Here is a 25,151-nt window from a genome sequence, read left to right as displayed (position 1 = left end):
AAAAACGCTGCAGTAGCGGGTTTTAGCGCTTTTGCGCGTTTAACATCTGGCGTTTTTACAGCTCTAAAGCTGGAGCTTCAGAACGCACTGGTCCTGTTTTTTTTTTTTTGCAGCTTAAAAACGGCTCAGCCATCTACAGCTCAAAAACGAGGCCATAGACTAACATGAAGAGCCGTTTTTAAGCTGCAAAAAACGCTCAGAAAAGTGGCTGTAAAAACGTCCATGGAAATGAAGCCTTAAAACCAAAAAAATAAATAAAAAATAGTTTTCTTCCGCCCTAGAATGGACGCTACTCTGGTCCTCCAAGGCTATAGAGACAGACAATCTAGTCTCTCACCGATTCGGACTAGCTGGCCACACCATTGAGTGGTTTCTCAGGCACACGGGTAGAAACCAAGGCAAAGAAACACCGGCGAGTGATGGAAGGGGGTGGGACAGAAAAGCAATCCAGTGGCTAATAAGCATCTCGAATAGCTTTCATGAAAAAGTCAGCCGTCAGCAGAAAAAATTAAATACGTTACCGATGTTATGGTTGGTAGCGTCAGCCATAACCCTAGTAAACCTCAACGTGTATATATAAGAATTGCGGTCAGCAAGTGGTTAATTTGGAACATTAGAATAGAATTTGCCCAAATAGAACATTTGCAAGAAATTTTAGTGAGCTTGCAGCCAGGTGGGGGTTTTACTGCAAGAATCCAAAACCAGGAGGTTGAAAAACTGGGAACTTCTGATATTCCTTCAGCAAAGGAATCCCCCCCCCCTTCTTTGCTTACATTTAAGTTATCAGACTTCATTGATCCAGTAAAGCATTAGCGAAAATAAAGTGCCTATTTTATCCCCCTTAACCCATCTGTATTGATCAGTGTTTAGGTGTTATGTTGTCACCGTCTATCAGATTTTTATCTTTTCATATACCTAATAAACAGAGTGCCAACAACTGGTAAAAGTACTAGTTAGAAGTGCCAGCTAAAGCAGAACTTTACCCATAGCAACTTAATGTTCCTCAGAAAGGATTATACATTAATAATTATGCTACCAAAATTAGTGTGTGCTGTAAAGAGCCTGTAGCTCCTGTTTTCTTGCCAGAGGCTGCCATTTTGCTGAAGCCCATGGTCACTGTGCAGCACTATATCTTTAGGTTTTCAGTAAAGATGAGCCCCTAGTGGCTTCGATTTTGGGCACAATGCCAAAATGAACAGCAACTGAGCATGTGCAGAGCAAGGCGAGACCATTACTGGATTTTATACAGAATGGACACATATTTTGTTTAGATAGCTATACCTGCAAAAGGAGCCAGCCTGAAGTGATCTAGCAGGACTTAGAGTTGTAAACCCTCGTGGATTTTCACCTTAATGCAGTATGGTGAAAAACTTAATGTAATGCCCCTCCTTTTACTTACCTGAGCCAGATTGTTCCAGCAACATGGACGATCACAGCAGCTCCAGGTGCTGTCTCGGGACCTCATTAGATAAATTGATAGCAGCAGGATCCATTGGCTCCCGCTGCTGTCAATTAAATCCAGTGACATAAGAGTGGGGGGCAGGGTGAAGTCCTGCAGTCTGTCAATAGATGCAGCAGCAGGACTCGGGAGCATGGCCGCACGAGTGCCCCCATGGTAAGAAGCTCTCTGTGGGGGCACTCCAAGAGGAGGAGCCATGAGTGAGGCCGGGGATCCCAGAAAAAGAGGATCGAGGATGCTCTGTGCTAAATCTTTGCACAGAGCAGGCAAGTATAACATGTAATATTATAATAATGAAACAGTAGACCTGAAGGGTATTTTGGTGTTAAGTTTTGGGATGAATTTAGGGTACAGTAAGGACTGCAAATAATGAATTCTAAAACATAAGAAAAAGGTTATGGAGAAATAAAGTTTAAATGTATGTGGATAAGGAACAGCAGAACCTCTGGCCCAAATATACTATCCGATATGTGGACAGAGAAGATGGGTCCAATCACTACAGCTGCCTGTCGATAGATAGATAGATAGATAGATAGATAGATAGATAGATAGATAGATAGATAGATAGATAGATAGATAGATAGATAGATAGATAGATAGATAGAGATACCGACTCAGATGAAACATTGAAATAGCCATTGTTGTAAACCCTCAATGTTTTTCTCCTTAAAGCGGGAGTTCACCCATAACATTTTTTTTCAAAGAATCCCCTTAGATGGATGCTCGTTTTGTCTAGGGGAATCGGCTAGTTGTTTTAAAATATGAGCTGTTCTTACCGTTTTCGAGATGCATCTTCTCCGTCGCTTCCGGGTATGGGTCTTCGGGAGCGGGCTTTCCTTTTTTGATTGACAGTCTTCCGAGAGGCTTCCGACGGTCGCATCCATCGCGTCAATAGTAGCCGAAAGAAGCCGAACGCCGGTGCAGCTCTATACTGCGCCTGCGCACCGACGTTCGGCTTCTTTCGGAAAATCGTGACGCGGTGGATGCGACCGTCGGAAGACTGTCAATCAAAATAGGAACGCCCAGTCCCGCAGCCCATACCCGGAAGCGGCGGAGAAGATGAATCTCGTAAACGGTAAGTACAGCTCATATTTTAAAACAACTAGCCGATTCCCCTAGACAAAACGAGCATGAAGCTAAGGGTAAAAAGTGTCATGTGCGGGTGAACCCCTGCTTTAAAGTGGTTGTAAACCCTGGTGAACTACTTCTACCTATAGGTAAGCCTAGAATATTGTGCGCCGTTTAGGAGATATTTCACTTGTAGTCTGCCGAAACTCTTCACTGCGCATGCGCGGGGAACAAAACTAAGTGCAGTTTCTGCCCCAGCCTGTGCCGTTAATTGTGGCCAATTGTTAATTGTGGCTCCTGTGCGCATGCACGGGAGTGACGTCATGCAGCTCCGGCGAATCACAGCGCCGGAATCTGTGTCCCAGTCATCTCTATGCTTTCCAGCAGCGCCGACCGATTCGCTCTCCGGGTCCCCGATGGCACGGGAAAGCCCCGGAGAAGCACCGGATGGCTGCGGGAGGGGCGCCCCTCCCGCTGCCTATAAGAATGATCAAGCGGCAGCTGAAGACGGCGATATCTGAATGATGCCTGTAGCTGCAGGCATCATTCAGATATCACCGCACAAAGTCGAGGACGTCATATGACGTCCTCCCGTGGACAAGTGGTTAAGAGCTGGCAAAGAGCTTTCCAGGCAATTTTTCATTTTTTTCCATTTTTTTTTTGCACACATTAAAAATCTTTTTTGGCTAGATATTACTATAAAACCCCAAAAAAGTTTAGAGTTCCTGAAAGCAGAGACCCTGGAAAATAAAATGGTAGGTAGTTGCGTTTATTTTTTTTAGGTCACATATTTGCAAAATCATAAATATACATAATAATTAATACCAATAATAATACCCTAAAATAAATGTTAGTGCATAAGTGCAAACAAAAGTATTATACCCAATTTTGAGAATTAACACTGCAGAATGTGTCAGTTCCCTAGCAAGGTTTCCTCCTTGCACATCATTGCCTTCTCCTTTTCTTGGAGAGTCCAATTACAGTCTGTGCTGACCAAGCCCTCAGCCCCTCCTTTTACAACCTTTTATGTAGCAGGCAGAAGAGCAGTGAAGGGGATTTCTGTGTAACATTCACTCTACGTACAGCTGCCAGAGGTAAACCATGCTACAGCACACACACTGCTTTTTCCTCACTTAACTTTATTTGAAATGTACATTTATGCCACTGTACAGCAGCACGATGTGCTGCACAGCAATATGCGATCATGTACAGTGTGCTGCAATAAAATGCAGCACAGCAGCTTTGGGCTATGTTGCAGTGTGAACAGGACACACCAAACAATTGCTTTCTGGATAGTCCTTGCAGTGACCAGTGTATTACACTACAGTAAAGTGCTGGTCAGGGCACGGTGTCATATGCCAGGATCTTTAAAGGAGTTGTAAAGGAAAATGTTTTTTCACCTTAATGCAATCTATGCATTAAGGTGAAAAAACATCTGCTGCTGCCGCCCCGCCCCCCGTTATACTTACCAAACCCCTCGAAAGTCCTGCGCGGTCCCGATATCCTCTTCGCCGCTCAGCCTGGCCACCGATTGGCTAGAGCGGATGGATTTAGAGCAGCGCAGCCATCGGCATGTGCTGCTGTCAATCACATCCAGTGACGCTGCGCGCCGAGGCCGAGTGATACAGCGAGAGGCTATGGCCGCTCGCTGTATCACGGGAGCGCGCCCGCAATTTATTGCTCTCGCATGACTGTGGTGACTAATTGCGGGGAGGACCAGAGACAGCCGCCGAGGGACCCCAGAAGACGTGGATCGGGGGCACTCTGTGCAAAACGAACTGCACAGTGGAGGCAAGTAGAACATGTATGTTATTTAAAGAAAAAATAATTCCTTTAGTAACCCTTTAAATCCCAATCTTAACGTTTTTTTTTACCTTAAAAGGGGTTGTAAAAAGGTACAATTTTTTTTCTTAAATAGCGTCCTTTACTGTGTGGAGTTACAGACAGAAAAACAGGAAGTGAGGATTTCTCAGAAGAAATAAGGACATTTAAAAGCAAAATGGAAGGATGAGGTAAGTGAAGGAGGACTGCACTAAGGTAAAGGAAGCTATTCAGGAAAAAATTTTAATTTGTACCTTTACAACCCCTTTAATGCATCCATGCCGTACAGAACTGTAGGCAGTGTGTGCAGGAGCCCAACATTGTATCCACAATCTGCCGATCACAGGTACAATGCTTTACAGGCTTCCATTTAAAAAAAAGAAATACACTTTTAAATGCATTTTATTTTAAATGCAAAACATGTGCATTTGGTTTTTTTTTTTTTGTTTTTTTTTTTAAGGTGGGCTTAGTCTTTCAGACTGAGGCATGGGACAGTGATCAGGTCTCATGTTCAGGTCCTTTAAAAAGGAAGAATAAAAAAATGTTGTGCTATCAAAAAACTTACAACTGTGTGGTAATAAGATTTTGGAATCCTGAGCAACATTCCCACTACCCTCATGTATTAGAAGTGTCATCAGGCCTAAACTACCTATATGGTGTCTGCAAATAAGGACACAGCCTACTATCTGCAAGTCAGCCTGGATGTTCAGTAGCTAAATCCTATGCATGCTGCTTTCATGGGACAGGATACAAAACTGAAAGCAAATGGAGCATGGGAATGTGAAAGTTTGTTGCTTCTTTCTCTAACTTTTGGACAAAATAAGCAATTTCTCAATTTGGCTGTTTAAGAAATTTTACTAGGAAAAACACACAGGTTAGTGTCCTTGTCCGACTAATCTGCACTAGGGCTGCAACTAACGATTATTTTCATAATCAATTAGTTGGCCGATTATTGTTTTGATCAATTAATATATTAAAAATGTGGGGTGTAGAATTTAGTTAATATGTAAAGTTTGAAAAAGTTAGACTGTTCTGCCGATTTTCAAACAGAATATATTTAATATGCTGGCCATACAAAAACACAATGTCTTCCTTCAAAAAAAGTCATTTTAGGAACATTCAATCTTATATTAGTGGGGTCAAAGCGACGTTTGTTTTCAACTACAGTGATGGAAAAATATATAAAAAGAAAACTTCTTGGTCAAAGGAATTTTCAGACAGTATGTGGTTTTCATTCAGAAATTACATTCATTTAAAAAACAGAATGTTAAAAGCAAGTGAAAATTTCAAACATTTTTTCATTCAGAGAATGTACAAAGATTTTTTATATGAATATTCTCGGCTGAAATTTGATCCGTGTGGCCAGCATAAGGCTCGGCACACACCTATAAGGCTCGGCACACACCTATAAGATCGAGCACACACCTATAAGGCTCGGCACACACCTATAAGGCTCGGCACACACCTATAAGGCTCGGCACACACCTATAAGGCTCGGCACACACCTATAAGGCTCGGCACACACCTATAAGGCTCGGCACACACCTATAAGGCTCGGCACACACCTATAAGGCTCGGTACACACCTATAAGGCTCGGCACACACCTATAAGGCTCGGTACACACCTATGCAGTTTGCTTTTGATCCGTTTTTGCTGTGCGTTTGATTTTTGCGCACATGATTTTGCTGCAATTTGTTGTTGTTTTGCGTAAATAAAAAGCCTGACCCTTTCCAAATAAGCAGCAGCTGAAAAAAGCATAGATGTGAACTTGTCACATAGGAAACTGTGTAAATTAACTGTACTGAGTTTCTAAGACATTTAGTAACATATAGGGGTTAAAAAAAATAATAAAAAATTGGCCCTTTATAGTACTAAAAAAAATAAAAAGCAGATAATCGCTACTGTAAGGGGTTAATTTTTTTTTACTGTGAAAGTAGCGATTTGCTCTTCTTGCACTATTAAGAGCCAAATTTAGTTCTTTGTCATAGAACCAAAAGTGTTCAGACCTTTGTAAGAAATACTGCTACGCAACGCTCTTTCATACAAGCGTCCATATGGGGGGGGGGGGGGGGGGGTTATGAACCAGACAGGCAGGGTTTACTGTCCATCAGTTCAGAAGAGGAAACCGGATGATTTCCATTGTCAACTCGGCCAGATGTCAAGAATTCATGTACAGCCCAAGCATGGGACTCAAGGAGGTTACTCAGAGATAAAGTAAAGATTGACTGAAAGAGTAATACAGACTAATGCAAACAAAATAAACTACTTCAGCACTGCTAACATAACATCTTTATCTGCTGGGATTATGGTAATTTGGTTTTAAGGCCTCATGCACAATGGGCATTATACAGCTGCCGTTTTTGGCTTCAGGCATTTTTTTTCTGCAGCCAGTAAACTCCCGGCATGTTATCCTATGTGTCCATGCACACATAGGCTGTTATCAGCATATTTTGACAGAGGCCTCGACTGACGGCAGTGACATTGAAAACGGGTCACAGGAGTGCAAAACTGAATTGTACTCCTGTGACCCTTAGACCCCTTTCACACTGGAGTTTTTTCAGACGCATTTGCACTAAAAATAGCACCTGTAAAGAGCCTGAAAAAAGCCTCAGCGGCAATCCCAGTGTGAAAGCCTGAGTGGTTTCACACTGGGGCGAGGCGCTGCGCTGGCAGGGCGTCAAAACAAGTCCTGCAAGCAGCTTCTTTGCAGCGCTTTAGGAGCAGTGTAGACGCCGCTTCTAAAGTGCCCCTTCCCATTGAAATCAATGGCAGCGCTGCCAAACCACCAGCAAAGCGCAGCTTTGTCTGCTAGCGGGGGTTAAAAGCGCCCTACTAGCGCGTGAACGGCGGCGCAAAAACGCTGCTAACATTTTTACTGCCGACGCCCAGGCACTTTCAGTGTGAAAGCACTCTTAAGCCTGGTACACACGATCAGATTTTCTGCGGACAAAGCGTAGAACTTTTGTCCGAAGGGCATAGGCCAGGAACGGCAAAGAATTGTCGGCCAAACAAACGCGAAACAAACGTGTTTTTTCAGATCTTTAGCAACACCCTTTGGGCAACTTCTGCTAATGTCGTGTTATGGTGAGCATTGCTTCTGAGAAAGCGTGTTTGTACTTTGGCCGACGGACTTATGTACACACGATCGGAAAAATCATGGAGCATACAAACTGTCGAATTTTCCGGTAACAGCCTGTCACACAATTCCCATCTGATAATCCGATCGTGTGTACGAGGCTTTGACAGTGGTCATAGCGAAAATCTGCCAACAGGAACAAGGCAACAAAACGCTTTAGAATAAGTGCGGTCCAATTCCTATGGGAAGATTTCTATCCTGTCTGACACCATTCACTTGGCCAGGAAAGGAGGGGATATAGAAGGTGGATCACTCCCCTATAGGCATCAGAAGCACTAAACCTTCCCCACTAACCAGCAACACTTGGTAGACAAGCCCTGCTCAACACACATTCCCACCGATCCATCACTAGGACTGGAAGCATACCTGGTCAATGGGAATATGTAGGCAGCAGGATAGGGAAGGTAAGCTTTGGTATGATCAGTTCTACTCCAGTCACAGCTGCTGAGGATTTAGCAAAGCTGCTGTGGGCTGGTGACTGCACTTCCTACTGGCAACTATTTAATTTAGATTTTTTTTAAACCACCATGTTAGGCTTCTTTCACACTATGGATTGTATGTCCGTTTTATAATATCCGTATTACACCTATTAACGGACGTTTATTAACGGATTTAATAACGGATACATACGGATAAATATTTTACCATTCTTCCTTTATTGAAAACGGATAATGTTTATCCGTATATATCCGTATACATCCGTTATATCATTCCTTTCTAACGTCCGTTAATAAAAAACATTTCACCCTTTCTTGAAGTCCAGCTCCAGAAGTCGCATGGATATTCAGGGGAACCCCGCCGTCAATTTAAAACAAAAATGACGTGCGGTTCCCGGTAAATATCCATAACCAGACCCTTCAGGTTACGTCACTGGGGAAGACCAAGAAGAGGGAAGGTCTTTCCTCTTCATGGTCTTCCCCAGTGACGTAGCAGAGGTACGTCAGAGGGGGCAGGGTCACGTGACGGGTGGCTCTGCCTCCTCTATATAAGAAATGTCACTGCTTCAGCCGCTCATTCGCTGGGCTGTGCCCAGCGGTGAGAGGAGGTCCGGGATGCTGCTGCGCCGGATGAATAGATCTTCACATCGCTGGAGCGGAGATCACCCGACGCTGGATCTTCTCATCGCGCACCCGTCGCAGGATCAGGACAACGCTGGAAGCCGGGAACGAGTGGATTTTTCAGCGCTGGAGTTTTTTTTTTTTTTTTTTTAATAAAGGACTTTATTCTTTTGTGTCAGTGTGTTTTTTTACAATACTTTTTACTTCCTTCGTGAAATGGTAGAGGTACAGTGTACCCCATTACCATTTCACACAGGGGGGGGGGTCAGGATCTGGGGGTCCCCTTTGTTAAAGGGGTCTTCCAGATTCTGATAAACCTCCCGCCCGCATACCCCCACAACCACCGGGCAAGGGTTGTGGGGATGAGACCCTTGTCCCCATCAACATGGGGACATCCCCCCCATGTTGAGGGCATGTGGCCTGGTGCGGTTCAGGAGAGGGGGGGCCGCACTCTGTCCCCCCCTCTTTTCTGCGGCCCGCCAGGTCAACGTGCTCGGATAATGGGTCTGGTTATGGATATTTACCGGGAACCGCACGTCATTTTTGTTTTAAATTGACAGCGGGGTTCCCCTGAATATCCATGCTCAGTAAAATTAACGTCCGTTAACATAACGGACATTTACGGAGACATTTACTAACGTCCGTGCGCCATAGACTTCAATGTTAAAATATAACGGACGTTAATATATCCGTTACTTGCAACGGACAAATAATTTACAAAAAATAGTGCAAGACCCGTCACATATTCCGTTATAACTAACGTCCGTATGTTATAACTGACTATTACGGATCTTTACGGAACATAAAAAAATCCCATAGACTTTAATGATATTTTATAAAGGACGTATAACTTCCGTTTTTTAACATTATCTGACGGATTTTAAAACGGATTATTAAAACGGATTTATTTTGTAGTGTGAAAAGGGCCTTATACTTACCAGCTTGTGCAGTGGTTTTGCACAGAGTAGCCCCGATCTTCCTTCTTGGGTCCCTGGCTCCTCCCCCTTGACTAGTGCCCCTAATAGAAAGCTGCTTGCTATTGGGGCACTGGTGTATGCTCACTCCTGAGCTATGCATTCATAAGACACAGAGCTGTGACTCAGCCCCGCCCCTGCTCTCTCATCAGCTGACTGGCTGTGATTGACAGCAGTGGGAAAACTTGAGCTTGGATCGCCCAGGTGATCCAAGCGCAAGTGTTGGTGGCTGCCCCGCCCCCATACCAAAATTACATGCCAAGTTAGGCAGAGGGGGATGGTAAAGAGGAACATCCCCTTTTGAGTAGAGCTTCACTTTAATATAACCATAGATTTTGCAGATCACCGAATTGTTCTCTGGACAATTCAAAATTCTTAAATAAAATAAAGAAGGTTTCAAAATCAGTAAAGGACAAGAAAAGTTAAACCAATAGGAACATTATCATTTAAACAAAGCACATACCCAAAATAAACGACATGAACACACTTGTTATTGGATGTTTTTCCCTAAAAGGCGCTATTAGTACCCCATGGAAACCCCAACGTCTAAGCATGAGACAAGTAGCTATATTTACACCTACACCAAAGTGACCTATCACCACCAAGGCCAAGCACTGTCACATTTAGGAGGAGCACTGCCATACAGTTTCTGATTTTTAGAAAATGTTTGAATGTGAACATCAGATGCTCTCTGGTGGAGGGAGAAGTCTTTCCACAAGGTGTAGAGCAGCAGCTTGCTGTGCAATAGCAGTTTCCACTACATGTAAATGAAAGAGGCATTTGTCAAGTTAGGCCCTTTTCACACTACAAAATAAATCCGTTTTAATAATCCGTTTTAAAATCCGTCAGATAATGTTAAAAAACGGAAGTTATACGTCCTTTATAAAATATCATTAAAGTCTATGGGATTTTTTTATGTTCCGTAAAGATCCGTAATAGTCCGTTATAACATACGGACGTTAGTTATAACGGAATATGTGACGGGTCTTGCACTATTTTTTGTAAATTATTTGTCCGTTGCAAGTAACGGATATATTAACGTCCGTTATATTTTAACATTGAAGTCTATGGCACATGGACGTTAGTAAATGTCTCTGTAAATGTCCGTTATGTTAACGGACGTTAATTTTACTGAGCATGGATATTCAGGGGAACCCCGCTGTCAATTTAAAACAAAAATGACGTGCGGTTCCCGGTAAATATCCATAACCAGACCCTTCAGGTCTGGTATGGATATTCAGGGGAACCCCGCCGTCAATTTAAAACAAAAATGACGTGCGGTTCCCCCTAAATATCCATAACCAGACCCATTATCCGAGCACGTTGACCTGGCCGGCCGCAGAAAAGAGGGGGGGACAGAGTGCGGCCCCCCCTCTCTCCTGAACCATACCAGGCCACATGCCCTCAACATGGGGAGGATGTCCCCATGTTGATGGGGACAAGGGTCTCATCCCCACAACCCTTGCCCGGTGGTTGTGGGGGTATGCGGGCGGGAGGTTTATCAGAATCTGGAAGACCCCTTTAACAAAGGGGACCCCCAGATCCTGACCCCCCCCCTGTGTGAAATGGTAATGGGGTACACTGTACCTCTACCATTTCACGAAGGAAGTAAAAAGTATTGTAAAAAAACACACTGACACAAAAGAATAAAGTCCTTTATTTAAAAAAAAAAAAAAAAAAAAAAAACTCCAGCGCTGAAAAATCCACTCGTTCCCGGCTTCCAGCGTTGTCCTGATCCTGCGACGGGTGCGGGTGATCTCCCGCGATGAGAAGATCCAGCGTCGGGTGATCTCCGCTCCGGCGATGTGAAGATCCATCCAGCGCAGCATCCCGGACCTCCTCTCACCGCTGGGCACAGCCCAGCGAATGAGCGGCTGAAGCGGTGACATTTCTTATATAGAGGAGGCAGAGCCACCCGTCACGTGACCCTGCCCCCTCTGACGTACCTCTGCTACGTCACTGGGGAAGACCATGAAGAGGAAAGGTCTTCCTCTTCATGGTCTTCCCCAGTGACGTAGCAGAGGTACGTCAGAGGGGGCAGGGTCACGTGACGGGTGGCTCTGCCTCCTCTATATAAGAAATGTCACCGCTTCAGCCGCTCATTCGCTGGGCTGTGCCCAGCGGTGAGAGGAGGTCCGGGATGCTGCGCTGGATGGATCTTCACATCGCCGGAGCGGAGATCACCCGACGCTGGATCTTCTCATCGCGGGAGATCACCCGCACCCGTCGCAGGATCAGGACAACGCTGGAAGCCGGGAACGAGTGGATTTTTCAGCGCTGGAGTTTTTTTTTTATTTTTTTTTAAATAAAGGACTTTATTCTTTTGTGTCAGTGTGTTTTTTTACAATACTTTTTACTTCCTTCGTGAAATGGTAGAGGTACAGTGTACCCCATTACCATTTCACACAGGGGGGGGTCAGGATCTGGGGGTCCCCTTTGTTAAAGGGGTCTTCCAGATTCTGATAAACCTCCCGCCCGCATACCCCCACAACCACCGGGCAAGGGTTGTGGGGATGAGACCCTTGTCCCCATCAACATGGGGACATCCTCCCCATGTTGAGGGCATGTGGCCTGGTGCGGTTCAGGAGAGAGGGGGGGCCGCACTCTGTCCCCCCCTCTTTTCTGCGGCCGGCCAGGTTAACGTGCTCGGATAATGGGTCTGGTTATGGATATTTAGGGGGAACCGCAAGTCATTTTTGTTTTAAATTGACGGCGGGGTTCCCCTGAATATCCATGCCAGACCTGAAGGGTCTGGTTATGGATATTTACCGGGAACCGCACGTCATTTTTTGTTTTAAATTGACGGCGGGGTTCCCCTGAATATCCATGCGACTTCTGGAGCTGGACTTCAAGAAAGGGTGAAATGTTTTTTATTAACGGACGTTAGAAAGGAATGATATAACGGATGTATACGGATATATACGGATAAACATTATCCGTTTTCAATAAAGGAAGAATGGTAAAATATTTATCCGTATGTATCCGTTATTAAATCCGTTAATAAACGTCCGTTAATAGGTGTAATACGGATATTATAAAACGGACATACAATCCATAGTGTGAAAGAAGCCTTATAGAAAGTTTAAAAGTGACCTAAAAATCTTGCAAATCATACACAAATATTCAATTCTCGCCTACTATTTTGCATAGTAGTTATATCAACAACAAAAAAAAAATCACAATTACTGTCCTAACAGTAAACACAATTGTCATGTAGAAGCACATTTTACCAAAAGAAATAGAACAGTGGATATTGGCATCTGTCCAATGAATGTCTATGACTATGTGGACATTACAGCACTAAAGCCAACCTGTCACTTGTTCTGAAAGAGAAACCAAAAAACAAAAGCTTGGAGTACCGCAAAAGCATTAAAACCCAGAGCACTCAATATACAAGTGTCAGTTTTCCCACTGTTCCAGCAGCTTTAAAAACCTCGTAAGCAGCTCAAGGATGATTCGATTCCAGTGGAAGGAAAGGAAAACTGCTAGATTCTCTCTCCTCCCCCCATTAACACCAACACTGAATGCCTCATGCAGTGCCATTGTGTCCCGCTGGCGGGGAGTCTTCCCGGTTGGGAAAAAAATCCAACAGGCTGGTAGTCATTGGCACAAACTTAGGTACAATCAGCATGTCCATAGATGGATTTTCGATCAATGTATGGCCAGCTTTAGTCACTGACTGGGTAAAGAAGAGGTTTGAGTTCAATGTCCCATGTGCTGGGACATTGATTTGGATTACCCAGAGCAGGCAGTGCCAGCCTACATAGCTTTCACAGTACATGTTCAAACAAGGGCAACATAATGACAGAACAAGGATATGTTCGTGAAAACTATGCCATGCAGCACTGAAATATAAAGATATGGCGAATGTAACATACGATACACCAGGGCTCGACAAAATCGGTGCGCCCGGTCACAATTGCGACAAGAAATTGTGACCTGGCGCCCGTGGAAGCTTAGGCCTGCAGAAGGGGGCAAAGCCGCGGCCTCAATTACCGGCCGGCGCGGCCCGCCGCGATTGCGGGGAAGGTGGGGGCGCATGGAGACACAGGATCCTGTGTCTCCGTGCGCCGCCACCGCATGATCGTGGCGGGCCCGTGCCCACCGGTAATTGAGGCCACGGCTTTGCGGCCTTCACAGAAGGAAGCTTAGGCCTGCAGAAGGCCGCTGCCTCAATAACCGGCCGAATATTGGATATTATTTTTGTCCCATTGGGGAGATTTCCCTTTGTTTCCTGTCCCATGGACAAAACAGAAAATAGAATGAAATCCATCCAAAGTGAGGGAGTACAACGTTGACACCAGAACTTGTGTCCCCATCAGAAGATTTCCCTTCTATAAGGTTGGGTTTGCATCTCTCTGCTTTCTCTGTCATGCACGTTTCTTATTTATATATGTTCTTTAAGTCTAGGTTCGCACTTGTTGGCGTGGGCACAACAGCCTGTTCGTTTGAATGGCCAGTTGTACCCATAGGAAATGTGGAGAAAACGTCCCTGACCCTTTAAAAAATGTGTCTGAATGGTGCTGCTGTCACCATGTGGTTTTGCGCACATGAAAACATGCATTTTTTGCTGATGTGTGGGGGTGCCATTAAAGCGGAGTTCCGGCCACAATTTCACTTTTTAAATATAAATACCCCTGTAATACACAAGCTTAATGTATTCTAGTAAAGTTAGTCTGTAAACTAAGGTCCGTTTTGTTAGGTTGTTACAGCATTTAGACACTTTATAAAATAGAAATTGACTGGGGCCATCTTACGTGTGGGCATCATGAAGCCATACTGTATGACTTCCTGGATTTCAGCCTTGCAGATCTCGCACATGCTCAGTGCTGCACAAGCAGTGTCAGATCAGGTTTCAGCACCTGTGCTGTCCAAGTCACATGATTCTTTGAGACTGGGGAGTGCACAGACTCCTGGAAAGTTACACCCACTACATTCCCAGGAGTCTGTGCGGTGTAGGTTAGGAAGCATTAAGCACATAGGTGCAGGAAGTGGGAAGATTAACTATTCTGCCTAGCAAAAACACTTTGAAGGCATCTAAAAAAAAAAAAAAATTTCGTAAAGGACTAATGAAATTTTTTAAAAACTACTGATGTAATGTTATATTTATGGGTGGAACTCCACTTTAAGAATTAATGGTGCATCTGCTAAAGAGAAGTGTGTTCTGCCTGCAGGATGGGAGTGTACATTAAATTGCTTAGTTCCGACCCCACAAGTGTCAACCTATTCTAAGCCCTGGTTCACATTTGTGCGATTTGACTTGTCAAATGGCATGTTGCGACGCTGCATTTGCGTTGCCACACCGATTTCATAAAGTAGTTTCTGCACTGCTTTTTGCAATTTGCAGGGTGCGATTTTTTTTTTTTACATCTGTGCAGAAACCCACACAGATGTCTCTGAAATTGCAGATTAAATTGGGACTGGCACGCGGGAATGAAATGGTGCAAGTTCAGCTGAACTTGCACCATTTCGATCCCGCACTCGGTGTGAACCTCAGCTAAAGGAGAAAATATGATGTATGGTCAGCCTGAAGCTTGTCCCACACTTTACAATTTTTTTTGGATCTCTCAACAATTATGTAGTGCAAGGGCCTGTCTGCCTGGATAGATGAGGGTAGGTCCTCATATTATGTAGTTTTGGTAAATCTAAAGTTGATTGTTTAATTGCAGGACAATATATCTGGGAAGTATTAGGCTTCATGTACACTTGGCCATGATGTGCCGCAGCGTTTTGCGGTTTACCGTGGTCAAAACATTCCTATCCTGAACGTGAAGCCTTAAAGCAGGGGTGCCCAACCTTTTGAGGAGCGAGGGCCACTTAAAGCAGATGTGCCACGGGAAAATATTAAAAGCCAGCAGCAACAAATACTGCAGCTGCTGACTTTTAATATTATGACACTTACCTGTCCTGGAGTCCAGCGCCGATCGCAGTAGAGGACGAGCGATCGCTCGTCTCTCTGCTGCTCCCCCCGCCATCCACGCTGAGGGAACCAGGAAGTGAAGCGCTGCGGCTTCACTGCCCGGTTCCCTACGGCGCATGCGCGAGTCGCGCCCGCTGATTGGCTCCCGCTGTGTGCCGGGAGCCGAGTGTTCCCAGCACACAACGGGGGGGGCGACCGGATGTGACGGAATGCCCGTCTTTTGCCCGTGAATGCCGGGCCGGAAGTGGGTGCAAATACCTGTCTTTAGACAGGTATCTGCACCCCCCTCCCCCCTGAAAGGTGTCAAATGTGACACCGGAGGGGGGGAGGGTTCCGATCAGCGGGACTCCACTTTAGGGTGGAGAACCGCTTTAAGCAAGTTGGTAACCAGTCACGGGCCACAATGAGCGGAGCATATCGGATGACCCCCCCCCCCATCCCAGAGCATCAGTTTTGTGAATGAATCCAGTGGTAGAGGAAGCAAGTGGCTGCAGACCAGAGATGCATAAGTCCGGGGTTTGACAAATTTGCATGGAATCTAGGAGCAAGCTAAAAAAGTTAGGAGCCAAAAAACGCGCCCCATCCCGACGAGCTTGCGCGCAGAAGCGAACACATACGTGAGTAGCGCCCGCATATGTAAACGGTATTCAAACCACACATGTGAGGTATCTCCGGGATTGGTAGAGCGAGAGCAATAATTCTAGCCCTAGACCTCCTCTGTAACTCAAAACATGCAACCTGTAGATTTTTTTTAAACGTCGCCTATGGAGATTTTTAAGGGTAAAAGTTTGTCGGCATTCCACGAGCGGACGCAATTTTGAAGCGTGACATGTTGGGTATCAATTTACTCGGCGTAACATTATCTTTCACAATATAGAAAAAAATGGGCTAACTTTAGTGTTCTCTTATTTTTTTATTAAAAAATAAATAAATTTTTCCCAAAAAAGTGCGCTTGTAAAACCGCTGTGCAAATACGGCGTGACAGAAAGTATTGCAACGATCGCCATTTTATTCTCTAGGGTGTTAGAATAAAAAATGTATATATAATGTTTGGGGGTTCCAATTAGAGGGAAGGAGATGGCAGTGAAAATAGTGAAAAATGTCACACATTAGAATTGCTGTTTAACTTGTAATGCCAACGGCCACCACCAGATGGTGCCAGCTCACAGAAGGAAGAGCTTGGGACTTCACAAGGCCGCAAAGCCACGGCCTCAATTACCGGCCGTCACGGGCCCGCCTCGCGGGCGCACGGAGACACAGGATCCTGTGCCTCTGTGCGCCCCCACCGTGCGATCGCGGCGGGCCCGCGGCGGACGGTAATTGAGGCCGCGGCTTCGCAGCCTTGTAGGCCGCAAAGCCGCGGCCTCAATTACCGGCGGGCGCCAGGTCACAATTTTTTGTCGCAATAGCGACCTGGCGCCCAGATATTGTCGACCCCTGCATAAGTCGATGCTTCCTGTACAGCGCTGGCTCCTGTCACAAGCAGAGTGATACCAAATGCACTCTGCCTGGGACATCAACATCCGGTGATACTTGTATGGAAGAATTGAATTACAAGCAAGCTTATTTCTAAAATCAGTAAAAATATATTTATTCAACCCCGATACGCAAGTGCGGGGGAGTGCACTTGCAGGTTACCTTTAATAAATCAGACATCTGTTATTACCTGCAGATTTGGTGCACTTTCAAACAGTGCCCCACACTTGCAGGATATAATAGACATCAATGGCAAAGTGCAGAGTGGACACGGACCTGTCATCCGATATGCTCCGCTCATTGTGGCCCGTGACTGGTTGCCAACTTGCTTAAGTGGCCCTCGCTTCTCAAAAGGTTGGGCACCCCTGCTTTAAGGCTTCACGTTCAGGATAGGAATGTTTTGACCACGGTAAACCGCAAAACGCTGCAGCACATCATGGCCAAGTTTACATGAAGCCTAAGGCCCCATGCACACGAGAAGCAATTACAAACACCTCTAAACTCACGTTTTCATAGGCAAAAACCGGCGTTTAAAACGCCAGTTTTTGCCGCGATTAGCGGCGTTTTACCGCGATTGCGGCTGTCAGCCCTTATCTCAAAGACATTGTAGACCCTCCCAAAGTTTAAAAGGCAAAAACCCAAAATTTTGCGTCTGAAAAAACGGACATAAACCCAACTGCTTTAAAACGCCAAAAAACGTGATTGTGTGCATGGACACAAAGGATAACATTAAATGTGTTCAGGGGCAGTTGAAAAAAAATGCCCAAATGCCTCTGAACTCGAGTTTAGCAGCGTCTCGTGTGCATGGGGCCTAATACTTCCCAGATATATTGTCCTGCAATTAAACAATCAACTTTAGATTTACCAAAACTACATAATATGAGGATCTACCCTCATCTATCCAGGCAGACAGGCCCTTGCACTACATAATTGTTGAGAGATCCAAAAAAAAATTGTAAAGTGTGGGACAAGCTTCAGGCTGACCATACATCATATTTTCTCCTTTAGCTGAGGTTCACACCGAGTGCGGGATCGAAATGGTGCAAGTTCAGCTGAACTTGCACCATTTCATTACCGCGTGCCAGTCTGCACAGATGTGTAAAAAAAAAAAAAAAAAAAAAAAAAAAAAAAATGCCACCCTGCACATCGCAAAAAGCAGTGCAGAAACTACTTTATGAAATAGGTGTGGCAACGCAAATGCAGCGTCGCAACATGCCATTTGACAAGTCAAATCGCACAAATGTGAACCAGGGCTTAGAATAGGTTGACACTTGTGGGGTCGGAACTAAGCAATTTAATGTACACTCCCATCCTGCAGGCAGAACACACTTCTCTTTAGCAGATGCACCATTAATTCTTAATGCAAAACCACATGGTGACAGCAGCACCATTCAGACACATTTTTTAAAGGGTCAGGGACGTTTTCTCCACATTTCCTATGGGTACAACTGGCCATTCAAACGAACAGGCTGTTGTGCCCACGCCAACAAGTGCGAACTTAGACTTAAAGAACATATATAAATAAGAAACGTGCATGACAGAGAAAGCAGAGAGATGCAAACCCAACCTTATAGAAGGGAAATCTTTTGATGGGGACACAAGTTCTGGTGTCAACGTTGTACTCCCTCACATTGGATGGATTTCATGCTATTTTCTGTTTTGTCCATGGGACAGGAAACAAAGGGAAATCTCCCCAATGGGACAAAAATAATATCCAAAATGAAAAGTTTTGCTTTTAGTTTGACTTTAAAAGTGGAACTTCAGTCATTTTCTCATCTTCCCATCCATTAAAACTTCTACCCTTGTGGTTTTAACTTTGGATAGTAAAACATTTTTTCTGCCAGTAAATATCTTAAAAAGCCCACGTCCTGTTTGTCTGGTAAAAAGCCTAGGCTTATGACATCATGCCCAGCTCTCCAACTCTCGTGAGCGTTTGCCAGGAAGGGAAGGGGGATGAGTTATAAGAGGACCAATGAGAGCTGCAGGTGTGCCTGTGTGTGTGTAGGAAGGAAGTGAACAGGCAGCAGCTTCAGTTGCCCACAGTTAAAATGGATGCCGCCAGATTCAGTGGAGGGAGATTTCTGCAGCATATTTGGCATGTACAGAATCACATTATATATAAAATATGCAAAGTGGTTGGAGGGACACTTCAAACTGGCAAAGATGTTTTTATTAAGATATATGTGAGCAGACTGCAGTAACTCTTCAAAAGAGAAATAGGGGGGGGGGGGGAATGTCAGTTATTGTAGTTTTATACCTATTTGGATGCAGCATTGGTTCGATGCTGCATCTGTCCCCTGGTGCCTCTACACTGAGAACCGAGCCATCGAACACCGCCAATGGCTCGGATCTCTCGGCTCCCCGAGCAGAAAGCTGCTGCCTGTCAATTAGAAGCTCACCTGATATGCCCCACCAAGCTCACTGGAGGGCTGAGCTGTGTAGGGGCAGGAGTGGTCATCTCAGCGACTCGCTAAGACTGCTATTATTCCAGGCACCTGGCGGATCCAGACTCCCAGAGTCGGGATGAGGAGGTGCATGGACTGATATTGGTGACGTCAGCAGAGTGGACTTCACAAATTGCCAAGTTCAGTCAAACGAGCTCAGGCTGGACTTCTCCTTTAAGGTTCACCATACCATCAATTTTTTGATTTACCAAATCTATGTAATATGAGGATAAATCCAGACGAGCCTTTGCACCTTAGGCCTGGTTCAAATGCTGTTTCCAGCAGCTCATTCAAATTAAAAGGATGATGTACCTATGCAAACGCGTGTCGCACAAGTGTGAACCTAGACTTAAAGTGGAAATTCATTTAAACACTAACTATACCACCACCCCAATTCTAAGCCTATTCCATCTACCCTGTAAAGGAAAGATCTGTATACTCATCTATGCTGAGGGTGACCTGGCTCTGTCACATGATCGGGTCCCAGCGCTGGCTTCAGTGAAGAGGAGAGACCACCAACAATGGCTACAGAGTCCAAGTTATGACGTCACCCAGAGGCTGTCTATGGGGCATCCAACTTCCCCTTTAACTTCTTGTCGACAGCTAGCAGAACATTTACTGCTGCTGGGTGCCAGCCCCATAAACCACAATCAACCCCTATGTCACCCTGTACTTCCTGGTTTAGAGGTGCGCAAGTCCCCTGCTGACCTGTTCTGTGACTGGACACAGCATGGGTATGTCAGCAAGTTACAGCAAATCATTTTGGTAAAACACACAGATCTAGCTAGATTTTTCCCTCTTAACAGTTATTGATACTAACTGAAAGTGAGGAGACTCAAGACAGATGGCCTGTAAGTAAAAGCAGCACACATACACTGGTTAGGAACTCAGTTAACCCATTGAGTGCCCTCCTGTCACCCAGCCAGTGTCATTAGTAAAATGTACAGTGGTAGCACTGATCACTGTATTAGTGTCACTAGCAACATCAGTGTCAGTTAAGGATCCTCTCAGCCAGTGTCAGTTAACGTCACATTGTCCACCACCACTATAGGTGGCTGATCACTGCCATTACTAGTAAAGCGTCTGTATGGATCAGTAGCTTGATCATGAACAGAACTGTACTAGTGTCCCAAAAACACTGTTTTTTTTTACCAGAGGGTGTAGCAGAATACATTTTTATTGAATGTGTCTTAAAACGAAGTAGGAAATGTTTTTGTTTGTAATTTTCAATATTTAGTTGTTTATATAAAACAAAAAAGAAACCCAGTGGTGATTAAACACCATCAAAAGAAAGCTCTATTTGTGTGGGGAAAAAAAAAAAAAATAAATAAAAAAAAAAAAATCGGCATATTTCATTTGCATACAGTGTTGCACGACTGAGCAATTGCCAGTTAAAACAGCACAGTGCTGAATAGTAAAAAATGTGGTGTCATTAAGGAGTTAAAACCTTCCGGAGGTCAAGTGGTAAAAGAACAAAACAAGGAAAAATGCATGGCAGCAGAGGCAGAGAGATGTAAACCCAGCCTTATAGGATGGGAAGACTTCTGATGGGGACACTAGTTAGTTATTGCATCACCCTTGGATTCCCTCAGGAATTTCCTTTCACTTCCTGTTTTGGCTATGGGACAGGGAGTACAATCTCCTTAACGGGACACAGAGAGCAAAAAAAAAATAAACGGATAGGTGTTAAAACCCTACCTTGGGGCCCTTTCACACCAAACACAGTGGGCTGCACTCCAATGGCATAGACAGCTCAAAATCAAGGTAATTCTATTGGCATTTTTTTAAAAGAGACGAGCATGCTGTATTTTTCCTGCATCGCAAATGCAGGAAACGCGCTTCAAAGGCACTGCACCCCTTTAAGGCCCCTTTCACACGAGGCGGACCCGCTGGACTGATTCCGCTACCTCAGCAGGGGATCGATCCGTTGATTCCCGCTGAGCAGGTGGAATGACAGGTCCATCTCCGCTCACTGTGCCAAGACGGACCTGAGAGTTCCACTCCCCTCTATGGTGAGATCGGATGAAAACGGACCGCCTGTCTGTTTTCATCCAATCCCCTGGACAGATGGCATCACCATCCGTCTGTTTTGAGCAGATGTGGTCGGATCGAATGGCAGGCGGATGTCAGCGGACACGTCTCCGCTGACATCCGCCTGACTAGGGTGGCCCGCTCTGATCTGCCCGATAAAACAAAACAAACAAAAAGACAGGCGGATGCGAGCATGACCATTGTGTGAAAGGGGCCTAAAGAGTTTGTCACCCCAGCATTTCATATTGCTGATATGTGCCTGCTAGACCAAAAAGTCTACCGTTTTCTTTATATTGCTTCCCTTGTGTGAAATCCCCAGTGTTCCTGACAGTCCCTCTGCTTTCCTTTTAAAAAACTGACCACACCAAGCAGAAGAACATAGCTGTGCTCTCTAGCTGTGCAGGGAACTCAGCCTGCTCTCCTCCAATGAGCAGACTTGTCATGAACCCCCCCCCCCCCCCCCAATAGCCATTTACTAGGAAGCTCAGTGTGCTGCAACTTTTCTCTCAGCTCTTAAACCCTTTTCACAGCCAGAGTGCTTTAACCCTGGGCGCTTGCAGGATGAAGAAAAAAGAAAATCCTGCAAGTGGCATCTTTGGGGCTGCCCTGCCCATTGAAATGAAAATTGCAACGCGGCAATTTTAACCCTTTCTTCAGCCGCTATACGCACACACAAAGGTTTTGGTCCCCCCGATTTTAAACTGAATGGGTTGTTTTACAATCACGTAGGCTGGGCTCACATATGTGCACGCTTGGTTTAAAGCAGGGGGTCCGGTGCGTCCCTGTTCACCAAATTCACACCTGAATTTGAACCAAAGGACCCTTTTTAAGGCTGGGTTCACAGTGATGCGAATTGGATGAGTTTTTCCCTGCATCTAATTCGCATGACAGGAGACTGAACAGCTCTCAATGGAGCCAGTTCACACATCTCCGGGGGCAGCCACGAAAAGCATTGCGCATGGGTCCTGAATTCAGGCAAAAATTTGGCCCAGAGTTGTCCCTGGTAACGGGGACGCACCAGACCCCTGCCGTGAGACGTTCTGCACAACAGTGTAAATCCAGCATTAATGCAGACTGTGGCTGCCCCAGAGATGTGCGAACCGGCTCCATTGAGAGACAGTCACAGGGTTCTGTCATGTGAATTGGAATGAGGGGGACCCAAGTAAACCAAGACAAAAATGTACAGAAAATGCACAGCAAGCGTAGTGCTAAACACAATCAAGCTCACTTCAAATGTGTGCAAACATGCAGTTATGTGCAGTTATGGGCATGAATGTGCCCATACTCTGTCCAAAACGGGGGGGGGGTTGCCCTTAGCCTAGGTTTCCAATATTGCGAACTGAAAGTCACGCGATTTTGCCACGACTTGAAGCAATGCCTGTGTTTTCTTGAGGTCTATGAACCTCAAGGTTGTATCAAAGTGGGACAAAGGTAGTGCAGGGACTACTTTGAAGTCGCACCGACATGAACGGTTATCATAATATACAACTTGTCATGCGACTTTGCAGTCCCAAGTTGCACTAGACTAGTGGAAACATGGCACCTTAGTTTTTTAAGGACCCGTTCACACCAGAGCGATAGCAGGAAAGGCACGTTGAGAACACATGGTGGGTGCCAGTAATTGCTAATGGCACCCCAAAACGCATCTAACAAATGCAACAGGTTTGCAGCCAAACGGCATGTCACAGCCCTACCATATGGTTTGGTACAATGCCATTACTAAAAGTCACACCTGCTGTAGTTTTGGCACCCCACTCAAATGAACAGGCGCCGCCAAGCTGGACGAGCCCTTGGGGGGGGGTCACTATATTCATTACAATTAATCAACCTTATATTTACCAAATCTATGCAATGAGGACCTACCTCCAGACAGGCCCTTACACTATACAATCTCTTCCAGCAGCACAAAGGCCTGTGTAAGGTCTCCTCATCTACATAGATGTAAGTGGTGTACAGAGAGAGAAAATACTACTAATAGATGAAGAGTCTCGTAGGAGACACAGGGAAGGCCTGAAGCCGGCTACTCACTTTGAGCCTCTTGACCACCTCATCGTTAGTGATCTTGTCGGAGATCTCCTTGACCCCGGGCGGGTAGATGACGACCCTGCTCTCGGCGGCTTTGATCTGTCCTGTAGAAGGGAAGTCCATTCTTCCAGGTGGTGCCGGAGGTGGAGGGGACGGTGGTGGTGGCGGCGGTGTCGGTGCCTCTTCCGCGCTCCTCTAGCGGCCTCTATCGGTCACAAAACAAAATGTCACCAACCACGGTGTATGGAACAAAAACAGCCCGGCCAGATGTACCCTCCGATCCCGGACACAGCGCGGGGGGTGGTGGAAGAGGAGAGGCCTGGGGTGGGTGAAGGCCCAGGCCGGGGGAAGTAGTTTAGAGGGGGGCGGGGACTGGGCTCCGGGCCGGTAAGGAGGGAGGGAGGCCTGTGAGGAGACGGGACGCTGCCGGAGAGGGGCCCCGGCCTACACTGCAGGCCTCACTCTGGCCTGGATAGCGCTGCGGCCCTCAAACCGTGGGAGGACTACAAGTCCCAGCGTGCCGGCCCAACCCGTACTTCCTCAGGAGTTTAAGGGCCCCACTAGAGTAAGTCAACGTCACCCGGAGGAGACCTGCCGCCCCTAAGACCTTCCACTAGCGCCCCCTACCGTGTAAAGCTTCTTACCTCCAGCACAGGAGGGCGAGCTCCCCCTTCATGTATCCGGCGCCCGGTGTGTAGGGGCGGCTCTCAGGAGAGGGGGAGGGAGGGGTGTGAGGAGAAGAGGGGGAGGGGAGGAAGGAGGCCTCTCCGCGTGCACCTCGCTCCCCTGACTGGAACCTTCCAACGCCGTGAGAGTGAGACGGAGACGAGACTCCCGTACCGGACTCTGTCCAGATAACAGGCGGGAAGACCGGGGCTTCACTGAACGAAGAACAGGAGGAAGACAGGCGGACACGCGCTCAGGCTCGCGGCCGCTACGCTCACTCACGCCGTCCCTGTCCTGGAGTTGCTTCGCGGAGGAAAGCGGGGCAGGGTGCGGGCGGACAGCGACCCCTAGTGGTTGGCGCCAAAATGTGACGGAGAGGTGCAAGTCCAGGAAACAAAACCTCTGTCACCTTGCTGGGGATCCCGGTCATGTGTCTGGCGGGCAGAGAGAGGGTGGCCCGGCGGGGAGTTCCTGGAAAGAGATCTTTCCCAAAATTATAACTAACACGTTGCGCTTTCATTGCCAGTTTTCCAGCTGTTGGATGACAGATGTCGCCAATTCCAGGGAATAGACGGAGAACCTAAAGGGGAACTTTACCCATAACAACTTGATATAAAAAAGAAACGTTCCTTAGAATAGAACATACATTCCACATTAATAATTGTGCTACCAAAATGAGTGTGTGCTGTAAATTGCCTCCAGCCTTGTTCCTGTATCTTCTTGCTGGAGGCGGCCATTTTGCTGGAGCCCAGAGCCCCTGAGCAGCAGAAAATCATAAAGTGGAAATAAACACATCGATTTAACAGTTTCAACAAAACAGGATTGCTAACATTTGTTGTGTCCTCAACCAAACTGTCAACCCGTCAAATAGATGGAGTCATAACTGATCACATATCTGATTTTTTCAAAATACACCCCCTGTCTAACCAATGATTCAACAAAGCTCCTTATTCACTCCCTGGTCATCTCTCCCCTCGACTAATACAACTCCCTTCTCATTGGCTTACCTCTACCTAGGCTATCCCCCCTTCAGTCCATCATGAATGCTGCTGCCAGAATCCACTTGACCAAC

The 25,151-nt window shown here is 45.9% G+C and overlaps 1 protein-coding gene across 5 annotated transcripts in view; it reads right to left on the bottom strand.

The window, feature by feature from the left end:
* Positions 1-24,368, bottom strand: part of PDS5A (PDS5 cohesin associated factor A) — a 150,955-nt gene extending 126,587 nt beyond the window's left edge. For 2 of the 5 annotated variants that reach the window (XM_040335080.1, XM_040335088.1), the window contains exons 1-2: positions 24,058-24,368; positions 23,417-23,618 (exon numbers count right to left, since the gene is read on the bottom strand). In XM_040335080.1, coding sequence (XP_040191014.1) covers positions 23,417-23,536 — 120 coding nt within the window. In that variant the 5' untranslated portion in view covers positions 23,537-23,618; positions 24,058-24,368. The remainder of the gene's footprint in view (positions 1-23,416; positions 23,619-24,057) is intronic. The other 3 variants (XM_040335085.1, XM_040335089.1, XM_040335093.1) reach the window with 2 other exon arrangements.
* Positions 24,369-25,151: the final 783 nt, after the last annotated feature.

The sequence above is a fragment of the Rana temporaria genome, chromosome 1 (genome assembly GCF_905171775.1).
Source record: "Rana temporaria chromosome 1, aRanTem1.1, whole genome shotgun sequence".
Taxonomy (NCBI): Eukaryota; Metazoa; Chordata; class Amphibia; order Anura; family Ranidae; genus Rana; species Rana temporaria.
This window is presented reverse-complemented; position numbering and strand designations above follow the sequence as displayed.